Source organism: Geotrypetes seraphini, chromosome 8, assembly GCF_902459505.1.
Source record: "Geotrypetes seraphini chromosome 8, aGeoSer1.1, whole genome shotgun sequence".
In the NCBI taxonomy this organism is placed as follows: domain Eukaryota; kingdom Metazoa; phylum Chordata; class Amphibia; order Gymnophiona; family Dermophiidae; genus Geotrypetes; species Geotrypetes seraphini.
Window position 1 is genome coordinate 152,446,329 of NC_047091.1, and position 23,635 is coordinate 152,469,963.

At 47.7% G+C, this 23,635-nt stretch overlaps 1 protein-coding gene across 2 annotated transcripts in view; it reads right to left on the bottom strand.

Annotated features, from left to right (window-relative positions):
* DNAH10 (dynein axonemal heavy chain 10) overlaps positions 1-23,635 on the bottom strand; it is a 543,078-nt gene that overhangs the window by 427,149 nt on the left and 92,294 nt on the right. For both annotated transcript variants that reach the window (XM_033954155.1, XM_033954154.1), the window contains exon 17: positions 5,622-5,786. In XM_033954155.1, the coding sequence (XP_033810046.1) occupies positions 5,622-5,786 (165 nt within the window). The remainder of the gene's footprint in view (positions 1-5,621; positions 5,787-23,635) is intronic.

The following is a 23,635-nucleotide window of genomic DNA, read 5'->3' on the forward strand; positions in this document are numbered from 1 at the left end:
ATACAGACGAAACGAACATGTTAAGTCTTTCCGCGACTTCTTTCTCCTCCTTCACTACTCCCTTCTTGTCTCCTTTGTCCAGCGGTCCCACCTCCTCCCTAGCTGGCTGTTTCCCTTTGACATATCTGAAGAACGGTTTGAAATTTTGTGCCTCCCTGGCTAGCCTCTCTTCATACTCTCTTTTGGCTTTTCGAACAACACGGTGACATTCTTTTTGATACTTCCTGTGCTCCTTCCAGTTCCTCTCAGTTTTGTCTTTTTTCCATTTCCTGAATGAATTTTTCTTATTGCCTATCGCTTCCTTCATTATTTTAGTCAGCCATACCGGGTCTTTTGTTCGACTCTTTTTGCTTTCCTTTCTGAATCTGGGGATGTACAGGTTTTGAGCCCCGCTCACCGTGTCCTTGAAAAAAGACCAGGCATGGTTTACCGTTTGCCATTTCTTGGAAGTGTTCCTAAGTTTTTTCCTTACCATTTCCCTCATTGCTTCATAGTTTCCTTTCCTGAAGTCACTATGGTTCTTTTTCCTTTCAGTATTCCTACTTCAACTTTGAACTTGATCATATTATGATCGCTGTTACCCAATGATCCCACTACTTCCACTTCCTTTGCAGGGCCCATTAACCCATTTAGAATTAGATCCAGAGTGGCATTTCCTCTTGTCGGTTCTCTAACAAGCTGCTCCATGAAGCAATCCTGTGTGGCCTCCAGGAATTCTGTCTCCCTAGCGCATCTTGAGCTTCCAAGATTCCAGTCTATCCCGGGGTAGTTGAAGTCTCCCACAATAACTGCGTAACTGCTTTTGCATTCTCGCTTCATCTCGGCATCCATTTCTCTATTGATATCTCCGGATTGCCCGGGTGGACAATAGTATAGGCCCATCTTTATTTCATGTCCTTTCCTACCCGGTATTTTAACCCATAGCGATTCCAGCTTGTTGGTCGTCTCCGCTGTGTCCATTCTCGCTGATTGTATGCTTTCTTTTATGTATAGGGCTATTCCACCTCCTTTCTGTCCTGACCTGTCCTGGCGATAGAGCTTGTACCCCGGCAGTGCTGTATCCCATTTGCTTTCTTCATTCCACCATGTTTCAGAAATTCCAATGATGTCTATGTCCTCTGCATTGACCACGGCTTCTAGTTCCCCCATTTTGTTTCTTAGGCTCCTTGCATTAGTATATATGCAATTTAGGTCCTGGCATTTTGTTGTCTTCACTTCCTTTCCCCGTGCTTCAGTCTTTAGTGTCTTCTCTTTTGCTACACTCTTTCTAACCTCCTCTTCTGGGTTAGTCGACTCCTGTAATTTGTCCCATGTTTCTTCCCAGCCTTTTTTCCCCTTGGTATCTTCCCAGCCTTTTTTCCCCTTGGTATCTTCACGGGATACCTTCTTCCGAATCGTCGACGCTAGGTCGACTGTCGGCTTTCCCCAGCTTCTGTACTCTCATTTCCGGCAGAAAGACTCAACCTATGCTCATGTTAATATACACTCTGGAATATTCCCAATCTATGATGGCTAGAGATGACTCTTAGCCAAATTGAGCACTCAGCCCAATGAATGAAGAACTTGCATGACTGTCTGTGACCCTGCTGCTATGATTTCACTCGAATGAGCCAGTCGTCCAGATAAGGCACTAAGATGCCCTCCTTTTGACAAACTGCTGCCACCACTACCATAATCTTGAAGAATGTGTGAGGAGTGGTAATGAGCCCAAAGGGGAGCGCACAGAACTGATAATGCAAACAAAGGAATTTCTGATGAGCCTGTTGAATAGGGATATTCAGGCAGGGTTACCTGAATGAAAAAATCTCAATAATCAACATGGTTTGGAGTTCTTGTGCTTTCAGGTGGACTTCCTGGGACACCAGGCCACACAGTGGTATAAAGTGATATCTGGATTTATGAATAAAAAACCAAAAACTGGTCTGAGGGAGATTTGGAGCATTGAGATAAAGCATCAAATTACTGCATCTCAATGGCCACAGATTTGGTCTTGGAGGATAAGATGTATAATGTCGGCATCTATGAGACAAACTTGGTGTTTTCTGTTGCATAGAACATTCTGGACCCCTGTTCGTTTACAAAAATTGGATAGCTCTAAGTCTAATAGATGTTGGCATTGTTATCTTGAGGCAGAGATTCTAGATCATTTATTATTTTATTGTCCATTCATTTTGGCTTTTTGGAAATCGATATGGGGCCAAATAAATTCTTTATTAGAAAATCTGGTGGCTTTATCATATGATACTATTTTATTTGGAATGTCAATGAGGAAAAAAAGTCAAATTTCTGTAAAAAATAATAAGTTATTACTTATTATGACAATTGTAGCCATTCAACAAATTATGTTTAATTGGAAAAATTGGAGTAGACTTAACTACAGTTTCTGGTGGAACTCTTTGTGTCATATATATATAAGATGGAAAGAACATTAGCTACGCAAAAAGGAAATGTCAATAAATTTCAGGAGGTTTGGGGTCCATTAATAGAATATTGTGATGAGTAAATATCATTTTTTCCTTATTGATACAATTGTAAAGTGAGGGATGGGGAGGGAGGGTTTTTGATTTGATATAATATTAAATGTTTAGAGTATTAGAAATATTATACAATAATAGCTACGCAAAAAGGAAATGTCAATAAATTTCAGGAGGTTTGGGGTCCATTAATAGAATATTGTGATGAGTAAATATCATTTTTTCCTTATTGATACAATTGTAAAGTGAGGGATGGGGAGGGAGGGTTTTTGATTTGATATAATATTAAATGTTTAGAGTATTAGAAATATTATACAATATATTGTATGATATATGAATTAGTAGGGTAGGGAGGGAGGGTTTAAATTCTATAATTTAAGTTGTACATGAAAGCTAATCAAATGTTATTGTATAAGTTCAAATGATATTTTCTGATACATTTGTTGTAAGATGTAAAAGTGAATAAAGAATTTTTTTAAAAAATAGGCTTCTGTCAAGTCTAGAGATGTGAGAAACTCCATGGGTTGCATTGCAACAATCACAGACCGGACAGTCTCCATGTGAAAGGATGGTACCCAAAGTACTCGATTCACTCCTTTTAAGTCCAGAATAGAGAGCTGCACGGGAACGGGGACGACGGGAATCCCGCGGGACCCGCGGGGATCCCGCGGGTTCCCACCTTGGGTCACGGGGATCCCGTGGGGACGCCCCCTAGGGTCGCGGGGATCCCGTGGGGACGCCCCCTAGGATCGCGGGGATCCCATGGGGACGCCTCCGAGGGTCGCGGGATTCCTGCGGGGTTGGATCGCAGTGCACTCGAGCCGCGAGGCTAGTCTTCTCCTTACCTGCCCTGCCGCAGCACACAGCCGAACTGAAGTCTTCCCGATGTCAGCGCTGACGTCGGAGGGAGGGCTTAAGCAAAGCCCTCCCTTCCTCCAACGTCAGCGCTGACATCGGAAAGACTTCCGGTCGGCTGTGTGCAGCAGGGCAGGTAGATAGGGCAAGTAGGAAGAAGGCAATGTCGTACGAAAGAGGAGGGGGGCGGTGCGCCCCGGGGAGTGTGCACAACCGGTCAGGTCCCCCGATCGACCGACAACAGGACCGGCCGACAAACCTCCCTGCCCTGTAGCCGCGAATCTAAATTACCTCTTACAGCAGCTTCAATACTCCAGCTGCTGTAAGAAGGTAATTTAGATTCGCGGTTACAGGACAGGGAGATTTGTCCGACCGAGCCTGTTCTGTTGTCGGTCGGGTGGGGAAGTGCCACAAAGGTAAGGGGCAGGGAGGGAGGAAAGGTGGAGTGGAGAAGAAAAGACGCTTAAGGGAAATGGGTAAAACTGAGGGGGGAGAAGGCCGCTGAAAGCACTGGGGAAGACAAAGGGGTGGAGAAGGACATGGGGAAAACGGGAGGAGGGGGGAAAGGATGCTGAAAGCACATAGGGAAGACAGAGGGGGGAGAAGGACCCTGAAAGCACTGGGGAAGACAAAGGGGTGGAGAAGGCTGCTGAAAGGACATGGGGAAAACAGGGGTGGAGAAGGCCGCTGAAAGGACATGGGGAAGACAGAGGGGGGAAGAAGGACGCTGAAAGGACATGGGGAAGGCAGAGGGGGGAGAAGGATGCTGCCTGACAGGACATGGGGAAGATGGGGGGGGAGAAGGACACTGAAAGGAAATGGGGAAGAGGGAGTGGGGAGAAGACGCTTGGAGGGAAGAAGACAGAGGTGCCAGACAATGGGGGGAGTGGAGGGAAAAAGATGGGTGCCAGACCAATTTGGAAGGGGGGAGAAAGGGAGAGGCACAGTAACAGAGCAAATGGAAGACGCAGAGAGAAGAGAGATAGTGGATGAAAGGAATTGAATGCAAGCATGAGGAAAGCAGAAACCAGGCAACAAAGGTAGGAAAAAAATTCTATTTCTTTTTTTTTTTTTTTTTTTGCTTCAGGATAAAGTAGTATATTAGTTGTGTTGATAAAAATTTATAAACATTAGAGGTTCTGGTAGAAACCCGTTTACAAAGTATGTATTCTTTCCAATTAATATTTCCAAATTAATAAAGTCTTTTTGCTTATTTTTAAATGGGTTTCTACCAGAGCCTTTAATTCAGTAGCATAATTAAATGAAATATCTATTTCTGAAGTTTATAGGGACGGGCGGGGAGGGAGGGGATTCCTCGCGGGGACGGAGGGGATTCCTCGCGGGGACGGGTGGGGACAGAGGGATTCCTCACGGGGACGGGTGGGGACGGGTGGGAGTCCTCGCGGGGACGGGTGGGACTTTGGCGGGGATGGGTGGGGACGGGTAGGATTTCTGTCCCCGCGCAACTCTCTAGTCCAGAATAGGTTGAAAGGACCCTTCCTTTTTGGGAACCATAAAATAGATGGAATAATACCCCAGGGCTCTCTCCTCCAGAGGAACCTGGACCACTGCTGTGTCAGTTCAGTTTTGATATGGATTGCTATGGAGACTAGTGTTATCCACTACAAAAATAGAATTTATTGTTATAGTGATATTGTATCATCTTGTGACATGATATAGAATTCAAGGTGGGAGGGGAGAGTTATCAATGTGGGCTACCATTGTCAGGTTATTTTACCACAAATTGGGTTGTTTTAGACTGGAGTCTCATTTCATAAAATGTGATTCTGTACTAAAATGACTCAACTACCACTTTACAGATGTTCTTACATAGGTCACACGTCACAATACATATAAATTGCCAGACAGCCTGCACATACCTTGTAGCTAAATTTCAAAGGGAAACTACAGAAGTCATTGCTCTCTGAAAATTGCTAGCAGGTAATATTTGCTATTGCTATAAGCAAAAATATGCAGAAGTTCTGAAAATCCAGTTTATGTCCTTGGTTTCCTTACCTACTCTGCCCCTGAAAGTGCTTCCCCTCAATCCAGTTATAAGTGTAAGTGCTGGGAAAGCCCAAGCAGACTTTTAGCCTGACAGAAGAGGGTAATTTTCAAACAGGTTTTGAAAATTGCCCTCATTATTTTTGTTTCTAAGAAATAATTTAGTATATTCAACAGCTGGTCAGTGGCAGAGGGGAGTAGAAATACAAATTTGATTTTAATAATAATTAGACCAGTATCATTGTAAATTCAATTCTCAACCTTAACAGAATAAGTTCTCAAACATACCAGTCAGCTCATCTTCTGTTTTTGAATACAGAAATTTGAACAGGTTTGCAGACTCTATAAGTGTAAGCTTGGAATCAATGTCTTGTGCATTCTTTTGAACTTGGTTTACAAGGGATTCAAACTTTCCAATGGCTTCGCTGCAGCGATTAATGTAATCACCAATACCTTCAAAACAAATATACTAATTTACTTAACTATATTTTGTGCACAGTTCACTTCCTTCCAAAATTATATTATTTATGTTGAACATGCCAGTCCGATCTAAATTAATCCTGCACACTTTGACACTATTGAAAAACATTTTATATAAAAAGGAGTATACAAAATAATGAGCATTCAAATACAATAGGTTCTTGTTTTCCCTCACTAAAGCTGCAGTTATACCCCTGGGCAGGGAGGGGGTGGTAGACAAATCTATCTTCCCAGAATGCTTTGCAATTCAGTGCTGAAACCCATTAAGAAAGTAATACAGCCCTGGTATTGTAAATGGGATTGTCCGGGTGAGACAACTAATAGCTGGGCTAAGGTAAACCAGTATTCTATGATGAATAAACTGTTTGGAGCAAGGCAGAAATTGACCACAACCATAGACTAGAGTTAATAAGTATATGAGATCAAGAGAACTAGTCTGCTGGAATAAACTGATATCATATGAAGTGAAAATTATGTTGAAATCCCCGAGTCTGTAAAGAAATAGACTCAGGAACAGGAACTGTGAATATAAAAAATAGCCTTATTGGGTCAAACCATGGTCCATCTAGCCCAGTATCCCATCTTCACAGAGGCCAATCCAAGTCACAAGTACCTGGCAAAAACCCAAATAGTAGCAGCATTCCAAGCCACCAATCTAGGGCAAGTAGTGGCTTCTCCCATGTTTGTCTGAACAGCAGACTATGAACTTTTACTCCAGGAACTTGTCCAAACCTTTTTTTAAATCAGCTACATTAACTGCTCTTACCACATCTTCTTGCAATGCATTCAGGATCTTAACTATTCTATGAGTGAAAAAATATTTCCTCCTATTGGTTTTAAAAATATTACTCTGTAACTTCATCGAGTGTCCCCTGATGTTTGTAAATCTTGATGTAGTAAAATATTGATCCACTGTTCTATACCACTCAGGATTTTGTAGACTTCAATCATATCTCCCCTCAGCCGTCTCTTTTCCAAGCTGAAGAGCCCTAACCTTTTTAGTCTTTCCTCATATGAGGTTTTGTTATGCCTTCCAACCAAATCTGCTTGGGTGTTTGTATGAGTGGGTACAGAGTCCAAGAAAACCCAGACTGGACTCTACCAATATTGTGCTGAATCCCAGGATTTGAGTGGACCTCAGAAAAGGGAACAGGCTTTTCAACAGGCTAAGGGGAATAGCTCCACCTTAGATAGAGAGGGAAGGTATAACAGCTAACCAGTACTATATAAGCAGGGGGAGTTTCTCTGAAGAATTAGAGAGAGAGTAACGCTACTGCAGAGTGCTGGCTGTCTTAATTAAATTGCTGACTGCATCTGAGGAGGAATGCAGCCTAAGGCAAAAGTGCAGCTGACTGCTGAGAGCAGAGCAACAAAATTCAAAAAATCAATTTCAGTCTCACAATTACAATTTTAAGTATACAGAAATATGGAACAAAATTGAGAAGAATTCATACTCCATACACCCCTAATGTACGTTGGGGAGAGGAGGAATGTAAGGTAACATGTACAGGGGAGTGACTGTATGTGGGGAAATAATGTAGAAAGCATGGGGTGTTGGCTTATTTTCAAAAGAGAAAAATGTACCTGTTTTTAATCCTGGCACTTCCCTCGCCGGACGGCTGCGGCAGGGAGAGGCAGAGCAGCGAACAAGGCAGGCGCGCTTGCCTGGTCCCGCATGCCTGCCTGAATGGCTGCATATTGAGGTGCTCTCGAGGTCGGTGGTACGCACTTTGAATTTGTGTTTTAAACATTTGTCGAGCAGCTCACCTCTTTAGAAGCCCTACTTACAGAAACTACCAGGTGCACCGGAGAGCTAGAGACACGGGTGGCTAGTAGAGGACGCGCACACGGCATCTGCGGCGGACCTCCTCTCCCTTAAAGAACAACTGCAGCACCATGCCAATAAGATTGAGGATTTGGAGAATCACTCGCGGAGAGATAACCTTCGCCTGATCGGCTTCCCTGAGGCGGTTCCTGACTCCCGTCTTTTGTCCACACTTGAGTCTTGGCTCCAGCATGAACTTCCATTGCCTGCTGGCATGGAGCCTCTGCATCTGGACTGGGTACACTGCTTGGGCAGGAGACCAGATGATCACACCCGTGCCTGAGTTACCATCCTGAAGGTTCACAATTCTGCACATAAGGCTGGAGCTGATGCGGCATTACAAGCAGAAGCACAACACTCTCTGCTATGAGGGATCTCCGATCGGATCTTCCAGGACTACTCACCTGCTTTGCAAGAACACTGGCGGCGTTTTTCCAGGGTGTATTCAGCCCTCTTTGACCGCAAGCAGCACTTCATGTTGCTCCATCCGGCGCACTTGACGATCAGGAAGAGCGCCGGGTAGAAGAGCTATGCTACCGTTGAGGACTCAGGCTTTTTTGGACGCTCTGCCTGCTGAGCCTGGTTCCTCCTCAGCGCCCTGATCCCGCTGGCATCGTGGATGGTAATTCTTGCCTCCTGGAGACTCTCCTTTTTGAGCCTGGTTGTTGGCTCTGTAGCTAGTGGTGTGACATCTTGTTTTTTTGGGAGGACACTGTCTAACCAGTATTTGTTGTTTGATGTTAACCTTGGAGTGTTTGTTGGGGTTTAGAGAGTCTGGGGATTTGAATGATTGGGCACGGAAGGTTTGAGGCTCTACTTCGGGGGTGAGTAGGTATCTGCTTGAGCAGTGTCAGTTATTCTGACATGGGACTTGATTTAGCGAGCGGAGTTTCGGAGGTGCCTGATAGGGCACCGTATGTATGAGGTCTGGTTCTTTGTGGGGAGATTGATTGAGAAGGATGGGAGGCAGCTATTGGCTCGGTTTTTGGTGGGGTATGGTGACCTTTTGTGGACTTTTTGAGGAAGTGAGTCTTAGGATGTCTTCAATTGCCTTTGGGGTCTGGTTGGGAATGCCAGTGGGTGAGTGAATGTTGTGGTTGGTCTGGTTAGTGAGTGCTTAGAGTTTTCTACCTTGGGATTGGTTGTGGCTGAGGGTTCCTAGGGTGGGGGTGGGTGGGGCTGGGGGCCCTGTTCACATCAGATCGTGACTTCATCTCTCCAGTTCACTTTTGTGGGACAGGGTGAGAGTTGTTGGGAGTGTGGGGGGATTGATTTGGGTGGATGGCAGTGATCGGGAAGAGGTGAGCTGGGTTTTGGGGGTGGGCTGGTCCTCCTATCATTGTTCTTCTGGTATGGTTTCTGGGGTTCATGGTATCTGTTGTTATGTGCACTATCTACTGGGTTTCTGGGACTACTTTTGTGTTTTTTCCTTATTTGAGGTACTCTTGTTAAATTTTCTAGTGGAGACGGCTTCTTGGTCCTCTCCACCTTTCTACTCCATGTTGTTGTTCTTTTTGGGACTGGTGGCCTTGGGGGAGGCTGGGCTCCTGGGGTCTTGATTCTGAGGTTTCCTTTGTCTATTGGCTCCTTTCTTTTCTTTATCTGGCTGATGTAAGGCTTACCTCTTAGAATGTTGGGGGTATCACGTCGCCAATTAAGTGGTCTAAAATTCTGGCAGCTCTTCAGCGTCATCATTCTGATATAGCCTGTTTGCAAGAGACTTGTCTGACAGACGAGGAACATCTTAAGTTATGTCGCTCATGGGTGGGTGAGGTTTATTTTGCCTCCTCCCCTGGGTGTCACGGCGGTGTTGGTTCAGAGGTCTTCACCCCTGGGGATTCAAGTTCTTGATAAATCGCTGGATGGTCGTTATTTATTTTTGAGTATTTTGATGGGGGACTGGAGTTATTTGTTGTTGTTGGTCTACGGGCCTAACTCGTCTGAATCCTCTTTTTGCAGGGCTTGGTTGCCCTCCATGCTCGGTATTCTGGTGACCCTCTGCTCATTGTGGGTGATTTTAAATTGGTCCGTGATCCCGATTGTGACAAGTCGGGTGTCCTGTCCTCTCCTTTGGGGGCTCGGGGTCGTCTTGTAGCTGATTTTTGTGACACCCTCTCTGTGGTTGACCCTTGGCGCCTTTTACATCCTGAGGTTAGGGATTATACTCATCTCTCTCGTGCTCACAATGCTTGGTCTTGGATCGACTATGTTTTTGTGTCCTCGGGCCTGTTTCCTTCAGTATCCTCAGTGGAGATTGGTCCCCTGAGTATCTCTGATCACACTCAGATATGGATTGACATTCATTTGAATCCTGCTTATACGCGTTCTCCTTCTTGGTGTTTTCCCTTTTACCTGGCGCAGGATGTTGAGTTTCAAACCTTTTTGCGGACTCAATGGGAAGATTACCTACTTCATAATACGCAACATCAGGAGGATCCTATCTTGATTTGGGAAGCTGCCAAGACTGTGTTTAGGGGCTATATCATTTCTTTTCTTTGTACCAGACATAAACATATTAATCGTAGTATCACTTTGGAGCACGCCCTTTGTGTCGCTAAGCGCACTTTTCATTCTACCCCTTCTCCCGAAGCTCGGAAGCAATATTTGTCTGCTCAGGCTGCGCTTAACTTTTTGCTTCATTCTCGTTCTCAGAAGTGGGCAGCTTATCATAAGCATCGTTTCCATAGGTTTGGTAATCGGCCAGGGCGCTTGTTGGTGCGCTTTGTGGATGCTAATAATAATAATAATAACTTTATTCTTATATACCGCCATACCCAGCGAGTTCTAGGCGGTTTACATCAATTAACAAATGATCTGCATTGACAAGCTTATTTACAAGTTACAAGCAGATTTACAACAAATTACAATCAGATTTACGATAGATTACAACAATTTACAACAGTCAGCGATGAAGTTACAGCAGTTTACAGTAGTCTGCAATGAAGGGAAAATGTACAGCAATTTAACAGAAATTGCAGCTTTGATCGAACTAGACAAGGGAAGTAGAGAGTGGGACAAGGGAGGATCTGGTGAGGGCGAAAGGGGGTAGGGGTGGGGCCGGTGTTGTGTGGGCTGAAGGGATTAATTAAGGGTCATGTTTGCTGAATAGGTAAGTTTTTAGTAGTTTTCTGAAGGCAAGGTAAGTGGGGACCTCGAGTATCATCTGGGATAGCCGTAAGCCGATATTGACTCTTCGGACTCCCGGGGGGGGAGGTCGGGTGACTATAACGGTGGAGGTGGCCGAGACTCTTTTGGACTTCTTTTCTCATCTATATGCTGCACCCGTTGATGTCTCTGAGGAGCTTATGATAGATTAACTACAGTCATCTTGGTTGCCGCGTCTTCCTGAAGAAGTGGTGACCAGTCTTAACATACCCTTTCAGACGCTGGAATTGCAGACGGCCATTCAGTCTCTCTGTACAGGCAAGGCCCCTGACCCGGATGGTTTTTCAGATGAATTTTACCGTATTCTTTCCCCTCATCTCTGTGGCCCCCTGCTGGATTACTATAATACTACCATGGATAGGGGTTCCTTTCCCCATTATGCCAATGAGGCCCTCATCACACTGTTGCTGAAGCCGAGTAAGGTGGCTGATGATCCTGGCTCCTATCGCTCGATTTCATTAATCAATGTTGATCTTAAACTGTTTTCCCGTATATTGGCCAATCGTCTTGCTCCCCATCATTCATGCCGACCAGGTGGGGTTTGTCCGGGGTCATCAATTGGTTTGTAATGTGCGTATGGTTCTTTTCGCATTAGCACATTGTCAGGATCTTGGCATTCCTATGCTGTTTGTTAGTCTGGATGCCTCTAAAGCCTTTGATAGCATTCATTGGTCCTTTCTGTTTCATACGCTCGAGTATGTGGGGCTTGGGGGGTTTTATCTTCATGCAGTGCGTTCTTTATATTGTAATTCCTGAGCGTCCTTGTGGGTTAATGGCACCCGTATGGATTCCTTTCCTATTTTTCGGAGCACTAGACAGGGTTGTCTTCTTTCCCCGTTGCTCTTTTTATTTTCTTTAGAACCTTTACTCTGTACCCTACATCTTTTTGATGAGGTGCGGGGCCTCCGGGTTGTGGGGGTGAACTTGAAAACATTGGCTTTTGCAGACGATATGTTTTTGATCCTTACGGACCCTGAGGTATCCTTGCAGCTTGCGTTGGATCTCATTTCTGAATTTGGCTTTCATTCCGGCTGGGTGAGTCTTTATAATATGCTTATTATTCCAAAGATGAAAAATGACTTGAGCGCCTGGTTCAACGATTTCTCTGGGCGTGCAGACGTGCTCGTATATCTTACCAGCGAGCAGCCTCACCCTTGGTATAAGGGAGGTTTAGGGTTGTTAAATCTCCGTTTCCTGCCGATTGGCTGTGGAATGTGCCATATTAATGATCTTTTTTGTGGTACCCCCACTTTTACTAAAACCTCTTTAGAACTGTCCTGTTTTACGACTACTCATTTTAGTGCTTTTCTTCATTCTGCCCTACTGTCAAAATGGGGGCCTATTGCAAGTGCTCTGTTACACGGTTCTTTGCGGCGGGTCTGGTACTGGGTATGTAAATTTCATTCGCTTAGCCCCACTATCTCTCCCTTTTTGCCTCTCCGACTTAACGAGCACTTTCAGCCTGAGGTGGATGGTGCTAACTTTGTGAGATGGGAAGACAGGGGGATTCTCTATTTGTTTCATTTGATGGATGATGAGGGACGGATCAAATCCTTTGCCCAATTATGTGAGGAATTTGCTCTTCCTCCTACTGATAGCTTTGCTTATATGCAAATCCATCACTATATTTCATCTTTGCCTTGCAGCCACCTTACGACTTCCCATAGGGAGTTGTCTACAGCATTTACATTTGGCTCCCAACTGCCTGTACCTCTGAAATTCCACCATAGACATTTAAAAGATGAGTCTCCCTCGCTTGATTCTGTCCACTTAGGAGATGTTTGGGCTTCTGATCTCAATGTAGACTTATCTGGGGATGTGATATTGAAAGCCATAAAAAAATTGCCGACTTTTGGCAATATACTGTATTTTGGGAACAACATTATAAATTGGTTCTCCGTTTGTATATTTCTCCTAAGCGAGCTCACCTAGTGGGGCTTCGCCCGTCAGCAGCTTGCCAGCGTTGCAACGCCCCTGAAGCTGGCCTGGGCCACATATTCTAGACTTGCCCTGCTGTTCAATCCTTTTGGGATTCTATTTTCCTCTTTGTGGACCGCACCTGGCACATTACTGTTCAGCGCTCTAGTCTTCTCTAGTGTTATTTGGTGCTTCTCCTCATTTTCATCCTCGTCGATCTGGGGCGGCAGCTTTCATACGATGGACTATTTTGACAGCTATAAAGTGTATCCTAATTAAGTGAATGGATGTAGAAGCTCCTGACTACTCTCTCTGGCAATGTCGCCTGATCACGCTCATGTCATGGGAACGCAGAGGAGTACAAGACCTCTCTTCTTTGCTTGGATGGGCATTTCAACGAACTTGGGAACCCTTCTGGACCACGATGATGCCGATTGCTCATAGTCGCTTACTGAACTGTTAGCTTGGTCAACTCTGTAGCTTTGGTTTGTCCTCTGATTTCTTGTCTATGCCTGGATATTTGATAGTTTCTTTTTGTTTGGGTACCCTTTATGTCTTCCAGGATCCTCAGCTACCAGGAGTTCCAGGCAAATACAGACTATAATTAAGGAAGAAACTAAGGATTTTAACACTGATGTTGTTATCTATCTGGGAACAAATGACCTGGCCAACAACTCCACACTTGCAGCACAGAAAGCTTTCCGGGTGCTTGGTGAGGCATGAAACCTTTTGTAAAGACTTTAGCTTTTTCTGAAATACTGCCTGCATATGGAAAGGGAGAGCAAAGAATGAAAAACACAGAGGACTTTAATAGATGGCTCAAAGCCTGGTGTCATCAAGAAGGCTTCAGGTACATAGGAGGATGGGGAAATACATGGAAGGACAAGAAACTATATTGCACTGATGGGCTACATATTACTACAGCAGGAAAAAGAAACCTTGCAGAGAAATTTAGACAATATTTTTCTAGGCATTTAAACTAGAAGGTGGGGGTGGTGTATGTATGAAGGACAATTATAGAGACCACCCCCGGCAAAAGAAAAGATGTGATAGTAGTAAAGACTGCAACATAAACAATATCAGCAACTCATTTCTTAGTATTGCAACGGAAAGTGAAACGAAACAAAAATCCATACGAAAAAGCACAGTTACTTACCGTAACAGGTGTTATCCAGGGACAGCAGGCATATATTCTCACATGTGGGTGACGTCATCTACGGAGCCCCGCGCGGACAGCTTTTCAAGCAAACTTGATTGAAGTTTCAAGTTTGCACACTGCACCACGCATGTGCTAGCCTTCCTGCCCACTAGAGGGCGCATCCCCACCTCGTGGTCCTCAGTTCCATATCAAGCAAAGAAGCCATCCCCGGGGAGGTGGGCGGGTTGTGAGAATATATGCCTGCTGTCCCTGGATAACACCTGTTACGGTAAGTAACTGTGCTTTATCCCAGGACAAGCAGGCATGATATTCTCACATGTGGGTGACCTCCAAGCCAACCAAAAAAGGGCAGGTGGGAGGATGGCAATTTAGGAAAACAGGTTACGTAACACCGACTGGCCAAACCGGCCGTCGCTTCTGGACAGAGTGTCCAGACAGTAATGGGAGGTGAACGTATGAACCGAAGACCAAGTGGCAGCTTTACATATGTCCTCCACAGGAGTAGACCGGAGGAAAGCAACAGAAGCTGCCATAGCCCTGACTCTATGCCCCGTGACTCGACCATGGAGCGTGAGACCAGCCTGAGCGTAGCAAAAAGAAATACAAGCAGCCAACCAGTTGGACAAGGTGCGCTTGGAAACAGGATGTCCCAACCGATTAGGATCAAAGGACAAAAACAATTGAGGAACCTTCCGATGAGACTTGGTATGTTGGAGATAAAAGGCCAACGCCCTCTTACAGTCAAGCGTGTGAAGCGCCGCCTCACCAGGATGAGAGTGGGGCTTCGGGAAGAACACCAGAAGAACAATAGACTGATTGAGGTGGAAATCAGACACAACCTTAGGCAAAAATTTAGGATGGGTGCGAAGAACCACCTTGTCATGATGGAACACAGTAAAAGGTGGATCCGCAACCAAAGCCTGCAGCTCACTAATCCGACGAGCGGATGTGAGCGCAATCAAAAAGACCACTTTCCAAGTGAGAAACTTAAGATGAGATTTATCAAGAGGCTCAAAAGGAGGCCTCATCAGCTGAGCTAAGACCACATTAAGATCCCAAACTACAGGAGGAGGTTTCAGAGGAGGATGGACATTCCCGAGACCCCTCATGAAACGAGTTACCAGAGGATGAAGAGAGAGAGATCGCCCCTCGAGATGCCGATGGAACGCCGCAATGGCACTGAGATGCACCCGAATGGAAGTCGTCTTCAGTCCAGACTGAGACAGATGCAACAAATATTCCAGCACCGAAGACACGGGAACTGAACTCGGGTCCAGATGGTTCGAGGAACACCAGGATGAAAATCTGGTCCATTTCTGGGAATAACAAAGCCGAGTCGAGACCTTGCGCGAGGCTTCCAAAATCTCCCTCACCGACTGAGAAACAGGAATCGAAGTCAAGGGGAAAGGAACCAAGCGGTCAGATGTAAAGACTGCAGATTGGGATGTAACAGCAAACCCCGGCTCTGAGACAGCAGAGAGGGAAAGACAGGCAGAAGCAGAAGTTCCCTGACACTGAGTTGAAGAAGCAGGGAGAACCAGTGCTGTCTGGGCCAACGAGGCGCAATGAGAATCATAGTAGCTCTGGTCGACTTGAGATGTACCAGCGTTCTCAAGATCAGAGGAAAAGGAGGGAACGCATAAAGGAACCTCCCCCCCCAATCGAGAAGGAAGGCATCGGCCTCGAGACGGTCCCGGGAGTACATCCGAGAACAGTAGAGGGGCAGTTTGTGAGTCTCCGGGGAGGCAAACAGATCCACCTGAGGAGTCCCCCAGCGGTCGAAGACCTCACGTAGAACCCGGGCGTTCAGCGACCACTTGTGCGGCTGGAGAAGACGACTGAGTTTGTCTGCCAGACAGTTCTTCACTCCCTGGATGTAAACCGCACGTAGGAATATGTTCTGGGAGACGGCCCATTCCCAAAGGCGCAGGGCTTCCTGGCACAGAGGCCAAGAGCCCGTCCCCCCTTGTTTGTTTACATAAAACATTGCCACCTGGTTGTCCGTCCGTACGAGCACTACTTGATCGTGCAGGAGGTGGCAGAAAGCTCGGGCAGCCAGAAAAATTGCACGAAGCTCCAACACATTGATGTGACAAAGACGGTCCTCGGCCGACCATAGGCCCTGCGTTCGCAGACCGTCGAGATGTGCTCCCCACGCGTACTCCGAGGAGTCCGTGGTCAGGACCTTGCGACATGGAGGAACGAGAAACAGCAAACCCCCTGAAAGACTGGAAGAGTCGGTCCACCAACGGAGCGAGCGTCTCAAAGAAGGAGTCACTGTTATCGGACAAGAGACTGGGTCGCGATCCTGTCGCCATTGAGAGGCCAGAGTCCACTGAGGAAGCCTCAGATGCAAGCGAGCGAAGGGAGTGACGTGGACCGTCGATGCCATGTGGCCCAGAAGGATCATCATACGCTGAGCCGACACCACGGATAGCTTCAAAACTTGGCGACCTAACCAAAGCCAGGCCTCCCTCCGAGGAGAGGGGAGGAAAGAGCGGAGGCGAACCGTGTCCAGCACAGCGCCGATAAACTGTAGAGACTGAGCCGGGCACAACTGAGACTTGGGAAAGTTCACTTCGAACCCTGGGTCGCTAAGATAACTCCCGCCCTGGTCGGGGCCTTGATCAGCCAATTGTCCAGGTAGGGAAAGACCTGCAGCCCCCGAGAGCGCAGGGCTGCCGCGACTACCACCATACACTTCGTGAATACCCGAGGGGACGACGCTAGACCAAAGGGAAGGACCCGATACTGAAGGTGCAACTCTCCCACTTGGAACCGTAAGAACTTGCGAAAAGCGGGATGCACCGGAACATGGGTATATGCTTCCTTCAAGTCCAAGGAGCACATCCAATCCCCTTCCTCCAACAGGGGGTACAAAACCGGAAGCGATAACATACGGAACTTCTCCCGGACCAGGAACTTGTTGAGTTTCCTGAGGTCCAAAATGGGGCGCAAATCCCCGGTCTTTTTCGAGACCAAAAAGTAACGGGAGTAAAACCCCCGACCCCGCTGGTCTGGAGGGACCAGCTCCACTGCCCGTAGGCTCAACAAGGCCCTGGCCTCGACCAGGAGAAGGGCCAACTGGCTCCGATTGGACGGGCAAGCGCTGGGCGGCCTGTCTGGAGGCTGTGATAAGAAGTTGAGTGAATAGCCCTCGGAGACGGTCCGGAGCACCCATGCGTCGGATGTAATCTCGGTCCAAGCCGCGTAAAAGGACCCGAGTCAACCCCCGATGGGGAGGGGGTCCGGCGATACCGCGGAGGGGGCCCGCCCCCAACCGCAGATCCCGTCAAAAAGACGGCGCGGGCTTGGACGCTCCCTGCGCTGGGGGTTTAGACTGACCTCCCCTACCCTGTTGGGGTGGACGTCGGGGCGGAGGTCTCGAGAAGGCCGGCGTAGATTTTTGCGGGTATCTTCTCGGGGGCTGCCGAAAAGGTTTTTGCGGCGGGGCCTTAGGTTTGGGGCGGACCAGGGAGGCCAGAGAGCGCTCCTGCTCTGACAGACGCTTGGTCGCCGCCTCCAGGGAGTCGTCGAACAGCTCAGACCCCACGCAGGGCAAGTTTGCCAAACGCTCCTGCAGGTTGGGGTCCATATCGAGGGTACGGAGCCACACCAGCCGGTGCATAGCCACCGCACAGGCCGATACCCTCGAGGCGAGCTCAAAGGCATCGTACACAGCGTGGAATAGGTACAAGCGCAATTGCGACAGATGTGACATAAAGGTGGCGAACTTCTCCCTATGGGAATCAGGTATGACTTCCCGAAAAGTTGGGAGGTCCTTCACCATGGTACGCAAGTAGGAAGAATATGAAAATGCGCAATTTAAGACCCTCGTCGCCATCTGAGAGTTAGCGTAGAGGCGACGACCAAATTTGTCGAGGGTCCGTCCTTCCCTCCCCGGCGGGACCGCTGCAGACACCCTGGAAGGTTGAGTCCTCTTAAGCGCCGACTCCACCAGGAGCGATTGGTGGGAGAGTTGCGCCTTCTCGAACCCCTTAGGAGGGAGGGTCCGGTATTTGAACTCCATCTTGGATGGCACCACCGTGACTGTAAGAGGGGTCTCCAAATTTCTCAGTAAGGTCTGATGAAGGACCTTATTCAGCGGAAGGCGAGGGGATTCCCGAGGGGGAGCCGGAAGATCCTGCTCCTCCAAAAACTCCTTGGTGTAGTGGGAACCTGCCAACAAGTCCACTCCCAAGGCCCCCGCCATATCCTGCACAAACCGGGAGAATGACGAAGGTCTGGCAGGCGGAGAAGGAGACCGAGATTTCCCCGCCGAGCCGAAAGGGGAGGCCTCGCGGGAATACCTCGGCTCTCTACCCGACCCCGATCCCCACGAGGCACGCTCCCGGGACCTCGAGGGGGTCGGGGACCGATCATGCCTGAGGGAAGCCTCGGGGGAACCCCCCGGGGTACGAGGAATCGAGGCTCGTCCCTTCCGCCTCGGCGAGGAGGCACGGGAACCTTCTCCGACAGGGGAGCGGAAAAGACTGGGGTTATCAAGGCGGAGCTCCGAGACCTGTAAGGTCTCGCCCCCGAGCGGCGACGAGCAACCGCGCCTCCGAGGCGAGGCCCGAGATCGCTTCGCCTTCCTCGGACGGCGCCTCGCCCGAGGCCTGCCCGAAGGCGAGGAGCCTCGCGAGGACCTCGAAGAAGAAGAGGACGAGAGTCTCCGCACCCGGCGCATCTTATCATGGGGCCGCACGCTACGCTCAGGTAGTCCCACCGATGCCGGGTCCGAGGGTAAAGCCGAGGGCGAGGCAGTACGAACCTCGGGGGCCGAAGCCCCAGCACCCGAGGCCGAGGTCACCAACTGCGGGGCAGGCAAGACCGAAGCAGTCGAGGTCGAAGCCTGCTGCAGGTGCTCAATGGCCCCGGACAGCTCCGAGGCGATCAAAGCCTGGAGTAAGTCCTGGAAGGCCGGGATCGTCATCCCAGGTGGTAACACCTGTCGATGCTCCTCAGAGGGCGACCTCGGTCTCGAGTATTCCCTCGGGGCAATCGATTTTGATACCTTGGGCTGGGCGGAGGCAGACCCTCCCGCCGTCGAGGAGCCCGAGAATGGCTTCTTGGTCGAACCTGGAGCTGAGGAGGGAAGTGGAGACTTACCCGAGGCCGGCTTGGACGAGGCAACAGGCTTCGGCGGGGCCGAAGGTCGAGGCGAAGCTGAGGGGCCCGAGGCCGAGGTCGAGGCCGAGGTCAAGGCCGGGGCCGAAGCCGAGGCCTTCCCGGTCGGGGACTCAACGGCGAAAAGTTCCGCCATGCGGGCCTTGCGACGTTTGAGAGCCCGCTTCTGAAAAGTGGCACACCTGGCACAAGAATCTGTCGGGTGCTGGGGCCCCAAACACCTCAAACAGCACCGGTGAGGATCAGTAATCGACAAGAGTCGGTCGCACCGACCGCACTTTTTAAATCCCGTCACGGGCCGGGACATGGGCCCAAAAAGCGGCCGAGAACAGGCGAGGTCCCACGGACGCGGCTACCGGGAGCCCCCGGAGCGACGGAAAAAATAAATCCTTTTTTTTTTTTTTACAAGAACGAAACAATTAAACCAAAGAACAAAAAAACGCAGCGACTGCGTCGAATTTAGGACACAGCCGCGGCGACAGAAGGCAAATGCAGAGCACAATTTTCCACAGGGCTTCTGGCTCCGCAGATGAAATTGAACTGAGGACCACGAGGTGGGGATGCGCCCTCTAGTGGGCAGGAAGGCTAGCACATGCGTGGTGCAGTGTGCAAACTTGAAACTTCAATCAAGTTTGCTTGAAAAGCTGTCCGCGCGGGGCTCCGTAGATGACGTCACCCACATGTGAGAATATCATGCCTGCTTGTCCTGGGATAAAGGAGATTATCGCTGAAAAATAGCTGGAAAGCGATGACCACAAATGCTCGCAGTCTAAGCAACAAAGTTCATGATCTGCAAGCCCTGATGTTAGAGGCAGATCTAGATATTGTCGCTATCACAGAGACATGGTTCAGTGAATCACATGGATGGGATGCAAACATACTGGGATATAATCTTTTTAGGAAGGAAGGGACTTGAACAAACTAGGAGAATGGGCGACGAGATGGCAGATGTAGTTCAATGTTGAGAAATGTAAAGTATTACATGTGGGAAGCAGAAATCCGAGGTTCAACTATACGATGGGAGGGATGTTAGTGAAAGAGAGTACCCAAGAAAGGGACTTGGGGGTAATGGTGGACATGACAATGAAGCAGAGGGCACAGTACGCAGCGGCCGCTAAGAGCGAATAGAATGCTAGGTATAATCAAGAAGGGTATTACTACCAGAACGAAAGAAGTTATCCTGCCGTTGTATCGGGCGATGGTGCGCCCGCATCTGGAGTACTGCGTCCAATATTGGTACCTTAAAAAAGACATGGCGTTACTAGAGAGGGTTCAGAGGAGAGCGACAAGTCTGATAAAAGGGATGGAAAATCTTTCATATGCTGAGAGATTGGAGAAACTGGGACTCTTTTCCCTAGAGAAGAGGAGACATAGAGGGGATATGATAGAGACTTACAAGATCTTGAAGGGCATAGAGAGAGTAGAGAGGGACAGATTCTTCAAACTTTCGAAAAATAAAAGAACAAGAGGGCATTCGGAGAAGTTGAAAGGAGACAGATTCAAAACAAATGCTAGGAAGTTCTTCTTTACCCAACGTGTGGTAGACACCTGGAATGCGCTTCCAGAGGACGTAATAGGGCAGAGTACGGTATTGGGGTTCAAGAAAGGATTGGACATTTTCCTACTAGAAAAGGGGATAGAAGGGTATAGATAGAAGAGTACTGTGCAGGTCCTGGACCTGTTGGGCCGCCGCGTGAGCGGACTGCTGGGCGCGATGGACCTCGGGTCTGACCCAGCGGAGGCAATGCTTATGTTCTTATGTCAGAGATGGTCAAAAAGGTGGAGGAATAGCTCTCTATGTAAAGATCAATATCCAAGCGACTGAAATGCAAGGGACCTGGGGAGAGGAAGAAGCAATATGGATTGCTCTGAAAAGAGAAGATGGAACTTCTATCTACGTGGGTATAGTCTACAGACCTCCGACTCAATCGCAGCAAATTGATAAGGATCTGATTGTGGATATCCAAAAGTTTGGAAGGAAAGAGGAGGTTCTGCTGTTGGGAGATTTCAGCCTGCCAGATGCGGACTGGAATGTTCCGTCTGCGGAATTGGAAAGAAGTAGGGAGATTGTGGATGCCTTTCAAGAGGCTCTGCTCAGACAAATGGTAACGGAACCCACAAGGGAAAAAGCGATATTGGATCTGGTCCTCACAAATGGAGAGAGTATCTCTAATGTTCGAGTGGGTGCTCACCTGGGAAGTAGCGATCATCAAACGGTTTGGTTTGATATAACGGCTAAAGTGGAGAGCGCCCATACGATACTTAAAGTCCTAGATTTCAAACGTACGGACTTTAATGCAATGGGAGAGTACCAGAAGAAAGAGCTGTTAGGATGGGAGGACATAAGAGAAGTGGAAAGACAGTGGTCTAAGCTGAAAGGAGCGATAAAAATGGCTATGGACCTTTATGTGAAGAAAATCAATAAAAACAAGAGGAAAAGGAAGCCGATATGGTTCTCCAACCTAGTGGCTGAGAAAATAAAGGCAAAAGAGTTGGCGTTCGTGAAATATAAAAAAACCCAAGAAGATGAGAGCAGAAAGGACTACAGGGTGAAACTTAAAGAAGCCAAGAGAGAGATACGTTTGGCGAAAGCACAGGCGGAAGAACAAATGGCTAAAAATGTAAAATAGGGTGACAAAAATTTTTTCTGATATATTAGTGAAAGGAGGAAGATGAAAAATGGAATTGCTAGGCTAACAGATGCTGGGAACCAATATGTGGAGAGTGATGAGGAGAAAGCAAATGTGCTAAACAAATACTTCTGTTCTGTGTTCACAGAAGAAAATCCTGGAGAAGGACCGAGATTGTCTGGCAAAGTTACACGAGAAAATGGAGAAGATTCTGCGCCGTTCACGGAGGAGGGTGTTTATGAGCAACTTGAAAAACTGAAGGTGGACAAAGCGATGGGACCTGACGGGATCCATCCCAGGATTCTAAGGTAGCTCAGAGAGGTTCTAGCGAGTCCTATTAAAGACTTGTTCAACAAATCTCTGGAGACGGGAGTGATTCCTGGGGATTGGAGGAGAGCGGATGTGGTCCCTATTCATAAAAGTGGTCACAGGGATGAAGCAGGAAACTACAGGCCGGTGAGCCTCACTTCAGTTGTTGGAAAAATAATGGAAGTGTTGCTGAAAGAAAGGATAGTGTACTTCCTTGAATCTAATGGGTTACAGGATCCGAGGCAACATGGCTTTACAAAAGGTAAATCGTGCCAAACAAACCTGATTGAATTTTTTGATTGGGTGACCAGAGAGCTGGATCGAGGACATATGCTAGATGTAATTTACTTGGATTTCAGCAAAGCCTTTGATAAAGTTCCTCATAGGAGGCTGTTGAACAAACTTGAAGGGCTGAAGTTAGGACCCAAATTGGTGAACTGGGTTGGAAACTGGCTGTTGGACAAACACCAGAGGGTGGTGGTTAATGGAAGTCGCTTGAAGGAAGGAAAGGTGTATAGTGGAGTCCCTCAGGGTTCGGTGCTGGGGCCAATCCTGTTCAATATGTTTGTGAGTGACATTGCTGAAGGGTTAGAAGGAAAAGTGTGCCTTTTTGCAGATGTTACCAAGATTTGTAACAGAGTAGACACTGAAGAGGGACTGGAAAATATGAAAAAGGATCTACAAAAGTTAGAGGAATGGTCTAATGCCTGGCAACTAAAATTCAATGCAAAGAAATGGAGAATAATGCATTTGGGGATTAATAATAGGAAGGAACCGTATATGCTGGGAGGAGAGAAGCTGATATGCACGGACGGGGAGAGGGACCTTGGGGTGATAGTGTCCGAAGATCTAAAGGCGAAAAAACAGTGTGACAAGGCAGTGGCTGCTGCCAGAAGGATGCTGGGCTGTATAAAGAGAGGTGTAGTCAGTAGAAGGAAGAAGGTGTTGATGCCCCTGTACAGGTCATTGGTAAGGCCCCACTTGGAGTATTGTGTTCAGTTTTGGAGACCGTATCTGGCGAAGGACATAAGAAGACTTGAGGCGGTCCAGAGGAGGGCGACGAAAATGATAGGAGGCTTGCGCCAGAAGACGTATGAGGAGAGACTGGAAGCCCTGAATATATATACCCTAGAGGAAAGGAGAGACAGGGGAGATATGATTCAGACGTTCAAATACTTGAAGGGTATTAACGTAGAACAAAATCTTTTCCAGAGAAAGAAAAATGGTAAAACCAGAGGACATAATTTGAGGTTGAGGGATGGTAGATTCAGGAGCAATGTTAGGAAATTCTACTTTACGGAGAGGGTAGTGGATGCCTGGAATGCGCTCCCGAGAGAGGTGGTGGAGAGTAAAACTGTGACTGAGTTCAAAGAAGCGTGGGATGAACACAGAGGATTTAGAATCAGAAAATAATATTAAATATTGAACTAAGGCCAGTACTGGGCAGACTTGCACGGTCTGTGTCTGTATATGGCCGTTTGGTGGAGGATGGGCTGGGGAGGGCATCAATGGCTAGGAGGGTGTAGATGGGCTGGAGTAAGTCTTAACAGAGATTTCGGCAGTTGGAACCCAAGCACAGTACCGGGAAAAGATTTGGATTCTTGCCCAGAAATAGCTAAGAAGAAAAAATGTAAAAAATTTAAATTGAATCAGGTTGGGCAGACTGGATGGATCATTCGGGTCTTTA